The sequence below is a fragment of the Psammomys obesus genome, unplaced genomic scaffold (assembly GCF_907164565.1).
Source record: "Psammomys obesus unplaced genomic scaffold, mPsaObe1.curated_primary_1811, whole genome shotgun sequence".
NCBI lineage: Eukaryota > Metazoa > Chordata > Mammalia > Rodentia > Muridae > Psammomys > Psammomys obesus.
The window spans coordinates 1,171,016-1,185,427 of record NW_026591497.1 but is presented as its reverse complement, the minus strand read 5'-3'; the positions used below and the strand labels follow the sequence as shown (position 1 = coordinate 1,185,427).

The following is a 14,412-nucleotide window of genomic DNA, read 5'->3' as shown; positions in this document are numbered from 1 at the left end:
CTTGGTGGAGGAGGGTTTGTCATTTGTCTCCACTGCATCTCCATGATTTAGTACACAGTAGCTGGTTAATAGAAGAGGTGACCACATGCCTGAAGGAATGAAAGCTACTAATTGCTGAAGTAAGTTGAGTGAAGCTCAAGAGTGCTCCTCTGTGGCCAAGATGAAGATGTGCAGCTTTGCCCACAGTCTCAGACAGAGGTCAAGCCCTTACCCAAACTCCTGGAATAGAATCTACAAGACCTCAAAAGATCCCAGACACTCTCTATGCAGAATCTACTCCTGTCCCCAGAACTGGGCAGGGCTCCCTTCCCTGCAAAGAAGCTGAAGAGCAAGGTCTGGCACAGCATGGCTGGGTGCCTGTTCTGCTGTGACTTGGGCAGAGGATCCCCATCCCAATCCACTGAGGTCAGTCTTTTTTTGGGGGGGGAGGGAGCTCAGGACAGGGTTTCTCTGTGTAGCCTCGACTGTCCTGGACTTGCTTTGTAGACTCGGCTGGTCTCAAACTCACAGAGATACACTTGCCTCTGCCTCCCAGTGCTAAGATTACAGGTGTGTGCCACTACGCCTGGCTCAAGACCTATTTCTTGCCTCAGGATCCACAGATGGTTTGGGGCTAGCACAAAGTACTTCAGATCCATAAAAAGAATAAGAAGCACTCTCATAGAGCATTACCTTTGCAGCCAGGCAGTGGTGGTAGACATCTTTAACCCCAGCGCTTGGGAGGCAAAGGCAGCCGGATCTCTGTGAGTTTGAGGCCAGCCTGGTCTACAGAGTGAGTTCTAAGACAGCCAACGCTACACAGAGAAACCCTGTCTCAAAAAACCAAAAAGAAAAAAGAAAAGCTTACCTTTGCATAATTTTAAATATACATAATTAAATATAATTAATTTAAATATACATAATATAATTTAAATATACATAATTTTAAATATCTCTAAACTGGACTAAACTAAATACTATGCATATGATTATTATTGTCTTTAATAAAGATAAAACCTCCAAATTATCTTGTGGCCTCTGGAAGGTCCAGCGGCTCTGCGTTCCTGTAGAGGAATCTGAAAGACCTGTGAGTCAGGCTGCCCTCCAGTCTCTTGGAGTCCCCGTGTTTTGAAATACCTGGAAATCTTCCAGCTTGTGTCAGTAATAGATAAGGGGACAAGGTGAGTAGCACTCTCACCACAGAAAACTCTCAAGGGGCAATGGTCTGAAGAATGAAATCAGAATGCTGAATGCGGTCCTGATAGGCCTGCCAATACATTCCATACAGGGTCCTGGGATAGACAAAGCCTCTGCCTACCAGGCCTGACTCCCTGACCCTGGACCAGGACCAGCCTTGACACCTGGGCCTCAGAGTACAACCCACAGGAAGAAACCTGAGGGGTGCCTATCGGAAGGCTTCCTTACCTCCCTCTTGAGTGGGGCCACATAGTCCCAGGAGTTGGTGGCAGGGTCATAGCGCTCCACAGCATTCAGGTCATTGTGGTAGTCACGGCCAGCCACAGCATAGATGTACTTCCCTACGACACACACACACAGGTCTGCATGTTCTTGCTGCAAGGACTGGATCTGGAACCAGCGGTTGTGCCTTGGGTCATACCTTCAAAGGACATGCAGACAGTATGTCATAATGACTAGGAGAGCAACTTGCCCTTCAGGCCTATACTTCCTACTCCCCACTTCTTTGCTGCAGCCTTGTCTGAGCATCCTCCATCCTGGCAGTTAGGACCTGCTGGATCCAGAGCCATGACAGCAGACTCGTGGAACACAGGGTACTTACAACATGGCCTAGAAATGCAGCCAGGAACCTTATAGGTACAGCCGATAGGGTGGGTATCTATACCAACATCCATCACAGGCTGCCCAACAGGTGTTTCTACGGCCACCTTCCTCTCAACTGTGTACAGGAAGGCCAAAATTACAGTGACTCACCCAGATGGCTACTCCAGCCTCCTCCACCCTGTGCACCCTGTTCTTCCTACAGTCCTAAGTGCCCCTCAGCCCAGTTAGGGAAGTCTTATCCACCTCACACCCTCGGGGTATCCCTGCCAAAATGGGCAGTCAACTCTCACTTTAACCTCTGGTCACCAGAGGGGAGGCTCCTGGGAGATTCCAGGGAACCCCACTAAAGGAAATAGAACCCACTGAAGGAAAAAGATGATGCTGACTACATGAAGCCAGAGGATACTGTTCAGGAGCAGGAAGGCTGCTGGGCTGGGTCTAGCCTGGGGATAATCAGGCAGGAGATCCATGGGGGAAAAGGGTCTGAGGCAAGAAGGGAGGGACATGCACCTTTTAAAATCCATTGCTGAGAGCAGCACTCTCAAGCACGGTTACTACAGCTGACTGTCCTGATTCCAGCCACACCATGCCACTCTCAGTATCCAGGCTTGCAGAGCCAGCCTGTCACTGCTGCCCAACCTCACTCAGCCCTTTTGTTACGCCTCTTATCACTTTTGCCTAAACAAGGCTTCCTCTCCCCACCAGGGTATTCGCCGTGACACAGCATTCCACCTGTCACCCACTGGTCTCTACTGTATTTCAGATCGACCTGGAAGTTCACTTAGCCGGCCTCAATAGAGCCCTACATTCCCCATGTCCTTCTGCTCCCAACAACACCAGCAAAACCCATGCTCTACACTCTGAAACACCTGAGCCCACACCCGAGTCTCTCCAGAGCCTGAGTCCGTTTTCTGTCTTCTTTGCCACACTATGGACTCTAGGCAAGTGTTCTACAACAAAGTTACATTCCCAGCCCTCTTTTTACCTTAAAAAATTTTAAATACTTATGTATTTTATGTATAAGTACTCTATTTGCATATAGGCCTAAATGATAGAGGAGGGCATTGGATTCCATTAAAAATGTTTGTGAGCCAACTTACAGGTGCTGGGAACCAAACCCAGGTCCTCTGGAGAGCATTAAGTTCTTTTAACAGCTGAGCGATCTCTCCAGTAATACCTTTCGAAAAACTGAGCCAGGGTCTCACGAAGCAGACTGACAAACCTGCCATCTGGGTAGATGGAGCTGTCTGCTGCCTTTCCTGTACACTGGCCTTCTTTATGCCTGTTCATTCTCCTCCCTGTTTTCAGTTCAGCCATGTCAGACTCTGCTTCCCCACCACAGTTAAAGAACGCTCTCTGGAGCTTTGTACCTGTCTCTCTTCGGTCTTCAGCCTCAGTTTCTTTTTCTTTCTTTCTTTCTTTGAGACAAGGTTTCTCTGTGGAAATCCTCCCAGAGATCCACCTGCCTCTGCCTCCCGAGTGCTGGCATTATAGGTGTGCACCACCCCTGGCTCAGCCTCAGCTTCTTAGGCTCAATTTCCTTGGATCTTGTTGCTTCAGGCTTAAGGAAACACACACACTGAAACTATAGGTTCTTCCCCACTCACAAGGTCTTAGTCATAACTAAGACTGGCCCTGAACTTGCTAAGTAGACCAAGCAGGCCTTTATACCCCAATCCTCCTGCCTGAGTGCCCCAAGCACTAGGATTCCAGGCATCCATGACCATGCTCAGCTGGCCGAGCTCCTCTTTGCTGACGCCATCTTCTACTTTGTTTCTGTTTGCATCTTCTACTTTGTTTCTGTTTGTATGTTTGTGTGTTCCTGACTGGGAGGGGATGACAATGCATGCCATGGCCTGCGTGGGAAGGCCAGAGGACAATTGTGTGAAGTCTGTTCCTTCCATTTTTGAATGGCTTCCAGGAATTGAATACAGACTGCCAGTCTTATGTGGCAACTACCTTTACCTACTGAGCCATATCACTGGTTTCTTGAGTGTTTGTTTCTTTATTTTAATGCAGGGTCTCAGGCTGGACTCAAACTCCCCGATAGTCTGGCCCTCCTGTCTCCACCTCCCAAATACTAGGATTACAGGTGTGCACTACACCTGGTTTTAGGGTTTTTTTTAGTCAGAATAGATTTTGTTAAGTAATATTTTTCCTAGTTAAAAATAAGCTTCAAGTGCTGGAAAAAATGTCTCTGTGAATAAGGGTGCTTTCTGCCAAGCCTGATGATTTGAGTTCTATCCCTGGAACCATCAGAGTAGAAGGAGAAAACAAACTCCTACAAGTTGTCCTCTGGTCTCTAATCTAAGTGCTATGGCCCGTGCACACTCACACACTAAATAGATGTTTTTGAAAACAAAGGTCAATGTCTAGGGTCTTCCTCTATCACTTTCCACCTTGTATTTTGTAAGTCTCTCACCAAACCTGGAGCTCACTTTGGCTACACTGGCTGGCCCACAGGCCCGCAGGCCCCTCCTGCCACATACTGGGGTTCTAGATGAGCACTGCCACACCTGGACTGTCTTATGGGATCTGAATGAAAGTGCTCATGGTTGTGAAGCAAGCTCTTCACAGACTAAGCCATCTCCCCAGCCCAAAATTCAGTAGTACATGTAACGGTAATTCACCTAACAGTACTATGGACTGAGTCCTGTGTTCCAAAAAAATCCATGTGAAAGCCATCAAATCCACTTTGACAGCTCTCTGGGACATAATTAGTGCCTATTAAGAAGAGATGAAGCCACATGCAATGGCACATGCCTGTGATCCCAGCACTCGGGAGGGCAGAAGCAGGTAGATCTCTGTGAGTCTGAAGGCAGCCTGGGCTACAGAGTGAGTTCCAGGACAGCCAGGGCTACACAGAGAAACTGTTTATAAAAACCATTTAAAACCATTAAAAACAAACAAACAAACAAAAAAACAGGAAGAGATGAGAACTCTCTCTCTCTACTATGTGGGGACACAGTGAGAAAGGGTCCTCAACAGACTCAATCAGCTGACCTTCCAGAACCAACATTATGAGAACAGCAGTTTGGTATTTAAGCTACCTACTTGTATTTGTTATAGCAGCCAAATTTTTCTAAGATGATAATTTTAATTCACATATTTGAATTGCCAAATTATAAACTGAGAGGTAAAATCTAGGTTCAAACATGATCTAGTGGTCTTGTTTGTTTGTTTTTTTTTTTTTGTTCTGCTTTTTGTTTTTTCAGTATTTCCATAACTGTTAGTGGTGTGGTGGTGTATACAATGAAGTACCAGGGATTAAACCTATAGACCTGTGCATACTATCAAGCTTCCATCACTGAGCTATGCCATCCCCAGCCCACCGTTCTCTTTTTGTTTGAAATAAGGCCTTACTGTGTAAGCCTGACTGGCCAGGACTTGGCTATGCTATATGGCCAAGACTGGCCTGGAACTATGGGTGCTGAGATTAAAGGTATGCACCACCACACTAGGCTCAGCCCTATTTTCACTGTTTTGTGACAGTGTCTCACTAAATTTCCCAGGCTGGATCTGAACTCACTCAGTAGCCCAGGCATATCCTGAACTGATAATCCTTCTGCCTCAGCCTCTTAAGCAGCAAAGATTCCAGGCCTTGTGCTGCCTACCTTACACAGGTAGAGTCATAGGTGAGGCTTCCTCAACTGAGAAAATATCTCCCTAAGATCAGGCTGTAGACAAGCCTGCAGGGCATTTTCTTAATTAGTGACTGATGTGGGAGGACCCAGCCCATTATACATGACAGGAACCAGGCTGAGCAAACCATAGGAAGCTGGCCAGTAACCAACTCTCCTTCACAGTGTCTGAAGCAGTTCCTACCTCCATGCTTCTGTCCTACTTGAGTACCTGCTCTCACTTTCAACGATATGGAACTATGAGTGAAATAAACTCTTCCCCAGTGTGCTTTTGGCTATGGTGTGTCATCATAGTCACAGCGACCAGATAGGTCTGGTCCTCAGCGTGGCAGTTTGGGAAGGTATTATGGACGTGCTTGGGTCATTGAGAAGTCTGTTTCATTTGCACATAACTCCTACCCTAGCATTAGGCAAGCAGAGGCAGGAGGATCTGGTTTATGCAGATTTATGGGCCAGCCAGGATTGCAGAATAAGACCCCACCTTTTTTTGTTTGTTTGTTTTTGTTTTTTGAGATATTCTTTGTGTAGCCCTGGCTGCCCTGGAACTCGCTCTGTAGACCAGGCTGGCTTCAAATCCACTTGCTTCTGCCTCCTGAATGCCGAAATTAAAGGAGTGCACCATCACCACCACCCTGCTTTTTCTCTTTCTTTTGTTCGTTTTGCTGTTGTTAAGACTCTGTCTTTAATAAACACAAAAACAAAACTGTGTGACTCTGGATCCCTGGTCTCTCCCTTCCGTGTCCTGGGCCACGATGTGACACCAGGTTCAGTGCTGGTACATAGCCATGTGCCCTCACGGAGGACAAACCAATGGGTACACCCCACATACTGTATGATCTTGGGTTTTAAGCTTCTCAAAGTGTGCAGAAAATAATGTTTTCTCTTATCAACTAGTTGCTTTAGATGTTGCATAGCCAATATATTTGTATATATGAATGCAAAGAAAAAAAAAGTACCAAGACAATTTCTTTCAGTTTCTACATCAGAGCTCTAGGTCATACCTGCTAAACACCGTCTCCTCAGATTGCAAAACCTTATTTATTGTAAAATACTGTTTTCTGATAGTCTAAGAGCTTATAAATTTTAAATCCAGTGAACTGTGAAAAGGAAAAAGAAGCAAACACAACTTTAGGGATTCAGTTACTGTGATATCCCAGCAATTGGGAGATGAAGGCAAAATGATCACAAATTCAAGGTCATTCTCACTACTCAGCTAGTGAAAGTTCGACAGCCGCCCCCCCCCCAAAAAAAACCAACAAAACCCACAAAAGTGCTGGGGTGGAAGCTGGGGCCTTATACATACTAGGGAAGCATGCAACACTGAGCTGCACCCCCAGCTTTGCAAGGTTTGAGATGGCTAGGAAGTAAAGGAAGCTTTCATTCTGTAGAAATGACAGGCACCCTGTCAGCTGGCAGGGAGGCCCTGGCCCTAGTTGACACCGCCAACCTTATACATTTCTGTTCCTTCGACCCCATCTGCCATGATCCAAGCTCGGCTCCCAGCTGTCAGTACTCTGGAGAGACCTGCTCTGCAGCTCTGACTGGCTAAGGCAGGGTGACTCCAGCCCAACAGCTGGAAGAAGAGCCCTCAGGCTTGACCTGAGGACAGCCAAATTCATCCCTACTCACCGGAGACAGGACTCAGTTAGAGAGGAAGTGAGTCATTTCCTTCTTTCTGAGCTCTCCATTCCAACATCTATCTAATCACAATGTGTTATAGGCAGGTTTAAGTCTCAACAGTTTACCAAAGGTGTCTGCTTCCTAGGGCCAGATCAGAAATGACCAAGAAAAGGCTGTTTTCTTCTTGGTCAGTATCACCACGCTTGCTTGATTCATGTGGCAGGGTCAGGCCAGAGACCAGCTTCACCGTGACAGCCAAAGACAACTTGAATATCACAATGAACAGCATCAGCACCCAGCACAGAACTGCCCTCTTCAACATCATCTTAGCTTGTGGTGGGGACCAGGGATGGCAGGGGTTCCCACATGCAAAAAAATGCACCAAGATTATGATAAAGAGGACCCTCAAAATCCACTGGTAGCTGAGGCCATTGGAGACTTGAACTAGTGTCTCTTCTTCTGTCCAAAGAAACAGATCTCTAGGACCACAGCTAGAAGCAACCTACAGATGAAAACAATCCTCAAACCCCCCTCAAGAAAAACTGCCTCCTCACAGAGTATCTACTGAGTATGTACTTGTCTGACTACAGGGCAAAGGGGAAACTGAGTGAAGGTTCAATGATGCTTCCTGGTCTTTCCTACTCCTCTGTACTCAGATGTGGGCTCCAGCAGGCAACATCTGGAAGACATCCTGGCTGGCAATTTGGAAAAAGGAGCAGAGACCAGAAAAGAAACTGAAAAAAAGATACTGAAGAGGTAGGCTGAAGATGGCAAGAACAGCTACCCCAGCCCACACAATACTCCTCATCTCCTTACTGAATAATGACCCATGCTCCCTTAGCACAGACAGCCAGACACAAGGATAGGTGGCTGGGCTTCAGGTTTCTGGGTAGCAGGGACAGAGGGCAAGAAGGCAATTTTGATGCCCCTTTTGCTTATTTCACTGTGGTCCACTTCCTCTGAAATCATCTGGACTTTGTTATGTGAAACAGGTATCCCCCCAGAAAAGCTGTAACTCATGTAAAAGGCAGCTGAAGGAACCAGGCCTGTAGTGACACACCCTTGATAACGTGTCTCCTCAACAGCCCACATAACCCACAACTCCTGCACCATGGAGCAGTCTAATGACAAAGGCGATGCCCTTTCCTACCTCCAGCACCGGGACTCAGCTCGGAATCCTTGGACATTATTATCCCCTCCAATCAAGTACACGAAGTTGTTGAGAACTGCAATGCCCTGGTTGGACATTCGAGGAGCCAGAGAAGCAGTGAAGTGCTTCCACTCTCCCAGGAGGGGATTCAGGTACTTAGCCTGGTCACTGAGGATTGTGGATGGTGTGGAGTGAATGCCTCCAAAGCCCACAACACACTGGAAGTCTGAGCGCAGCTCTGTGTGTGGGCCCTGAAGGCTGGGCTGCAGGCTCTCATTCCTGTGGTACATAAGGGCACTGGCCACTGTCTCCCTCAGTGGGCTAGGACCAAGCTTGTCGTGCAAACGCTGGAGGGCCTCAGCTTCCATCAGGGGAAACCGCACAGTCTCTAGGAGCTTGGGGGGCTCGTGCAGGGAGATCTGGTCAGCCTGTACTTGCTCCAGGGGGTAATGGTAGAGCAAGGCTCCTTCATACACCTCAGTCTCACAGGAGACCTCCAGGCGATTGCTGCTGAGGAGGGAGTAGACCTTCTCCAAGGGCAGCTGGCGGTACTTGTCAGTTCTTGAGAAGGCCACAAAATTTTTGAGGATGTAGGCATCTAGCTGTTGGGTCAGACGGTTCAGGTCAAAGACCTCTGCCAGGTGGTAGACATCAAGGATGTTCTCCTCATCTACCCAGGACATGAGGAAGTCACAGCAGAAGTGGATAATCTCTGGGATCTGTAAAAAGAAGGACACTACTCAAGACCAAGCTGGAGAACTGCATCTGGGAGACAGGATGACAGCGGAGACAAGCCTTACATAGCTGGCTGGTCCTTATAGCTGCCCTTCTTCTCTCAACTGTCCCCAACCTTTTCTGACAGAAAATTGGGACTTCCCACAGGCTTATTTAAAACCTGCTCCGTTTTAAACAAACACAGGGCATGTGTGGCCGTAACCTCTCATACCCTCAACCCTCATCTACAAAAGGACAAAGTAGGAAGGAACAGCCTGAGGATGAGTACAAACACCACCACAGCACAGACAGTGCTTTCAGAGCCAAAGTGCAGGTGGGAAAGAAGGAAGCAGGATCTGTTATAGACTGTCACTTTTTAGAAGGAGCCTGTGGCCACTCCCTGCCACTGGCATTCTCTACAAGAGCCAAGGAGCTACAACTAAAAGTACACATGGCTGTCCTCAGCCAGCATTCTCTGAACACATCAGCTGGAGCTGCAAAGCATGCCCTGCCAGGCCCAGGCCTCACGCCACTGACCACTGCACTTAAAACTAACAGCAAGGCATCTCCAGACATTCACCAGACTTGTTGAAAAGTTGCCAAGCTATCTTCGGGCCTCTGCCTGGGCTGAGAGACCCACCCCACTCCAGAGGGTACAGGACTCCCAGTTGGGCAGCATTACCAGTCCTAGCACTGTAAGGAAGGAAAGCAAGCCAAAGAGGAACTGAGGAAAGAGGAAGTTGAAACGAAGGTAACACAACACAGCCCTGAGGGCTGTTCAGGAACACCTCGGACTTGATAGGCAAGGTTAAACGAGACAAAGACAAAAGGAAAACTTCCTGTACAACAAACTATTTACAGATAAAATCTTTGATTTTAAATAAGATTTCAATAAGTAGCCCAGGCTGGCCTCAAACTCACAGCAGCTTGTCTTTGCCTCCCAAGTGCACCACTACATCCAGCATATTCTTTAGGAAAACAAGATTTTTGAGTCTTCCCAAAAAAACCAGAAATGCAGTATGTAGCTCTTTACAGGTTCTACTTCAGAGGGTAAAACGGTCTATAGATTATATATAAACATTTTTGTTTGAGATAAAGTCTAGCTATACATATATAGTCCAAGTGGTCCTTAAACTCACTATATATACCAGCCTAGCCCTACAGTGACTACAGATGACTTCTCCTGCCTCCAACCCTCCAAACTTAGATTACAAGTGTGCATTACCACAACAGTTTGCTGTTATTTTTGATTTTGAGACAGGATCTCACTATGTAGCTTGCCTGTCCTGGAACTCTGCAGACCAGGCTGCCCTTGAACTCACAGAGAATTGCCAGCCTCTACCTACCAGGTACTAAGATCAAGTACTCAATTAAAGTGCCTCAATGCCCAGCTTTATCACATCAATTGATACAGGACAGTATAACAACTACTTGTGTAGCATTTAGTTTATATGGTGTTACAGTAATCTAGAGATGATCTAAGGTATACAAGGAGCATATAAGAAAGTTACTTATCAACAATACTCCATTTTATAAGAAGGCTATAGACCTTTCGTAGCCACAGGGAGTCCTAGAACCAGTTCTCTGAGAATACCACAAGACAACTATCTCTGACTCAACTAGTATTACCAACAAATTAACTACTGCATACAGAGAATTTTTACTAATATTTTAAGTCAATTAATACATGTTTAGAATTCTTTTGTTTGTTTGTTTTTGAGACAGGGTTTCTCTGTGTTTCACAGCCCTTAGCTGTGCTGGACTTGCTTTGTACACCAGGCTAGAACTCACTGAGATCCACCTGCCTCTGCCTCCCCGAGTGCTGGGATTACAGGCAAGTGCACCACTTTGATTAAAAAGACATGCCTGCTTGCCAGATAATATGCTAATTAGGGGCTGAATGGACACCTACAATCAATCATACTCCATATTGGATTCTCTCCCACGGTTCTCTGTGGTTCCTGAATATCTTCATTTGCCATTGTTTAATTCCCTAGCCAGTTTCTAGTCTTCCTCTTTTCCCTAAAATATTACCTCTGCCATGGGCCTGAGCTTTGAAGACAAAGTTTTAGGGCAGAATGTAAGAGCCAATGGCCCTGAGTAGGAATGAGCAGTGCCACCCTAGAAATAACCCATCCCCTTGCACCAAGATTTCTTGCAGTGTGCCCTCTGCTGGGTGGAATCCCAAATAGATACAGCCACGAACTCCAACCAGACAGATTCAGAATGGAAAGTACTTGCCTAAAGTAAGCAATCAAGGCTGATTTTGCTAGGATTCAGAGCCAAGACCTGATCAGAGGACACTGTAAAGAGTCACCAGGTCTAGTTTAAGACACATCAAATGGGGGCAACCACCAGCTGCAAAGGCTAAACTTGATTTGCAGATTCTACCAAGTTCTAGCAAGTAAAATTTGTTTTACAACAATGCTGCCTATGTTCAAACTGGTACAGAAACGATCTGGCTTGCCCCTCACCTTCCCCTCCTTCCCGATACTCCTATCATTGCAGCTCATGGTAGCGGCTGGCCTCCCTCGCCAGCCTGGCTTGGTATTAGCATACCTAATGGGACACTGTCTCACGTTCCCACTCAGGGGCCTTCTGTGGGACTGAACTCTGTCTTCCCCCTGAAGAAGCCATTGGGGCCCTCTCTCTAGCCTCTTTGCTGAACATAGGTGGGGAAACTGGGTTTCTTCAGTAGCCACCCTCTGCCTCTTCAGCTCTGGAGTAGCTGGGCCTCTGCAGTAGGCAGGTCACTGGGTCCATCTTCCCTGCCTTGCTGCGGCCATGAACTCTGGAGGCCCTCTGCTGGAGGGAGTCACCAGTCTTCTTCCTTGTCTCTTCCCTCTTTTTTCCAGCTGCTTTACCTAAAAGTTAGTTTTGGACTTTTTTTTTAAGGAAACAAAATGAAAAGAAACCTATAAAAATATTTTTTTTTTTTTAAATGTAAAGATTTTATGTGGCCGAGTGTGGTGGCTCTCGCCTTTATTCCCAGCACTTGGCAGGCAGAGGCTGGAGGATCTCTGTGAGCTTGAGGATAGCCTGGGCTACATAGAGAAACCCTATCTCAAATAAACAAACAACAACAACAAAAAGGATTTTATGTGTATGAGTGTTTGACTGAGGAGAACCTAGGTCCACTTTTCAGAACCCACATGGTGGTTCACAACCATCCTCAGCTCCAACTCTAGAGGACTTCATCCTTTTTCTGACATCTTTAGGTGTAAGGCACATATGCTGTGCAAGCAAAACACTCAAATACATAAAAGAAAGCTAATATATATTTTTTTTCCTAATGTTAAAAAAGATCAGCTGCCATTCTTACAGGGTACCTGGGTTTGTTTCCCACCAGCCACAACATTTGTAGCTCCTGTTCCAGATCATCTTCTTCTGGCCTGTGCCAGAACCGGGCATGCATGTGGTTCACATACATACATACAAGCAAAACACAAAACATACAAAAATAAAAAAACAGAGACGGAGAGAAGGGACCACGCACTGTGGTACATGTCTATAGTGCCAGGAGCTTGGGGCTGAGGGCACACTGTGAATTTAAGGCCTGTGTGTGGTTAACACTACAAGACTGTTGAGAAAGCGAGAGAAGAGTGGACAAGCACAGCTGGCGGGCAGGAGAAGCTTGTATGTGCTACAGGGCAGGCGATTCTCAAAAGCTGCTAGCCCTCACAGAATATAGAGCATCACAAACACAGGCCTCAGGGTTAGCCAACCTGTGATGTTTTTCCTAGCAGGGAAATCAAGGCAAAGGAAGGAAGCAATAAAAAAAGGAAAGGGCTTGGGAGCCAATTTGGGAATGCTGGCTCATCCTGCAATGCCAGCACTCCGGAAGCTGAGGCAGGACTGCCATGACATCAGCCATCCTAAACTACAATGTACTCTAGGACAGCCTGGGCGATAGTGAGATTTTCTCAAAAAATGAGGGAGAAGATGGGGCTGGAGACATGGCTTAGCAATGAAGAGCACTGGCTGCTACAAAAGACTTGGCTTTGATTCCCAACAACTACACAGCTGACCGCAGCCACCTGTAACTCCAGGTTCAGAGGCCCTAATACCTTCTGGCCTCCACAGGCAGTGTATACAGGTGGCACACATATAAAATAAAGTAAAAACAAACGATCATCTAGAAAGGAAAAGGGACCGGTGAAATGGCTCAGCAGTTAAAACTACATATTGCTCCCACACCAACATGGTGGCTTATAGTCATCCGAAACTCCACTGTTATGGGATCCGATGCCCTCTCCTGACATCCACAGGCACCAGGCACATGCATGGTATACATACATACATGCAGATAAAATGCTCATACACATAAAACAAACAAACTTTTTTTTTTTAAGTATAAAAAGAGTCAAGGACAGAAGAGGGCAGACCAAGGCGTTTGGAACCACTGTGCTTTAGTTCTCCAGGTCAACAGCAAGGCGGCCTCCCTGTGTCCTTTATTACTTGGTATTCTTGCCCTCCTGACCTATCTCATACCAGCAGTCTTCACAGGTATCTGGGGAAGACCCCCTTGAGTAGGAATCTTCTTGCTCAACAAGGCAACACTCACCTGAAGTTGGCAGGCAGCAACCAGGGTCTCCTGCACATTGTTCAGGCTGAGCTCTAGTTCAGAAGTGTATATGAAGTGTAGGATTTGGCACATGGCATTGTAAGACACGCCGTGGATCAGGACCTCTTCCTGTTCCATCTCCTTCAATCCCCCAGCAAACATTCCTCTGTAAGGCAACGAGACAAGGCATTGAGAGTTAGTCAGGACTTGAGTGTGAGCCACAAAAAGCACTCAGAAGTGAACGAGGGTTAGTGGTGGGGCTGGCTGGAAACAGTCTGCGCGTGGGAACACTGATTGCTCTGTGCTCTGAGTAAACAGTCTGCAAAGGAAAGTCAGTCTATGGAAGGAGCCTGACCACGCTGGCATCCACCCTGGAAATCACTTGGCTTCCTTTCCATGGTCCCAGGAACACTACGTGCATTTTCTGGGAGCAGGCCAGGGCCTGTTTGCCTGCTGCATCGTCTACCGCTGCAGTTCTCAGGTCAGACAGCAGTAATTCACGTATGTTTGGAAAGAATGGGCAAAAGACAAGTAAGTAAGGGATGAGAGTCACTGTATTCCATATATTTAATGAGTGTTTACCACATGTGGAGTATTGAGGCAGAATAGAAAGACAGAGAAAATTAAGGTGACATAAGGCGAAAAGCCCTCCACACGGGTTCTAGTTGCCTTTCTTGTTGACAGTCAAGAAGCTTCACTATAACTGGTCAGGCAAAATTATCTACTAAGGTATTATATGTTTTCCTAAAGACATCGCAAACAAAGATATTAAAAACAACATATAAGCCAGGTAGGGTAGCACATGGAGGCACAGGCAGATGGACCTCAGTGAGTTTGAGGCCAGCCTCTCTATATAATGAGTTCCAGGATAGTCAGGGCTATATAGAGAAAGCAAAAATAACATAACATAACATAACATAACATAACATAACATAACATAACAT

The 14,412-nt window shown here is 46.5% G+C and overlaps 1 protein-coding gene across 2 annotated transcripts in view; it reads right to left on the bottom strand.

Moving 5' to 3' along the window:
- The window catches only part of Klhl22 (kelch like family member 22), a 41,790-nt gene that overhangs the window by 9,374 nt on the left and 18,004 nt on the right, over nucleotides 1–14,412 (bottom strand). For both annotated transcript variants that reach the window (XM_055610306.1, XM_055610307.1), the window contains exons 3-5: nucleotides 13,469–13,634; nucleotides 8,191–8,909; nucleotides 1,405–1,597 (exon numbers count right to left, since the gene is read on the bottom strand). In XM_055610306.1, the coding sequence (XP_055466281.1) occupies nucleotides 1,405–1,597; nucleotides 8,191–8,909; nucleotides 13,469–13,634 (1,078 nt within the window). The remainder of the gene's footprint in view (nucleotides 1–1,404; nucleotides 1,598–8,190; nucleotides 8,910–13,468; nucleotides 13,635–14,412) is intronic.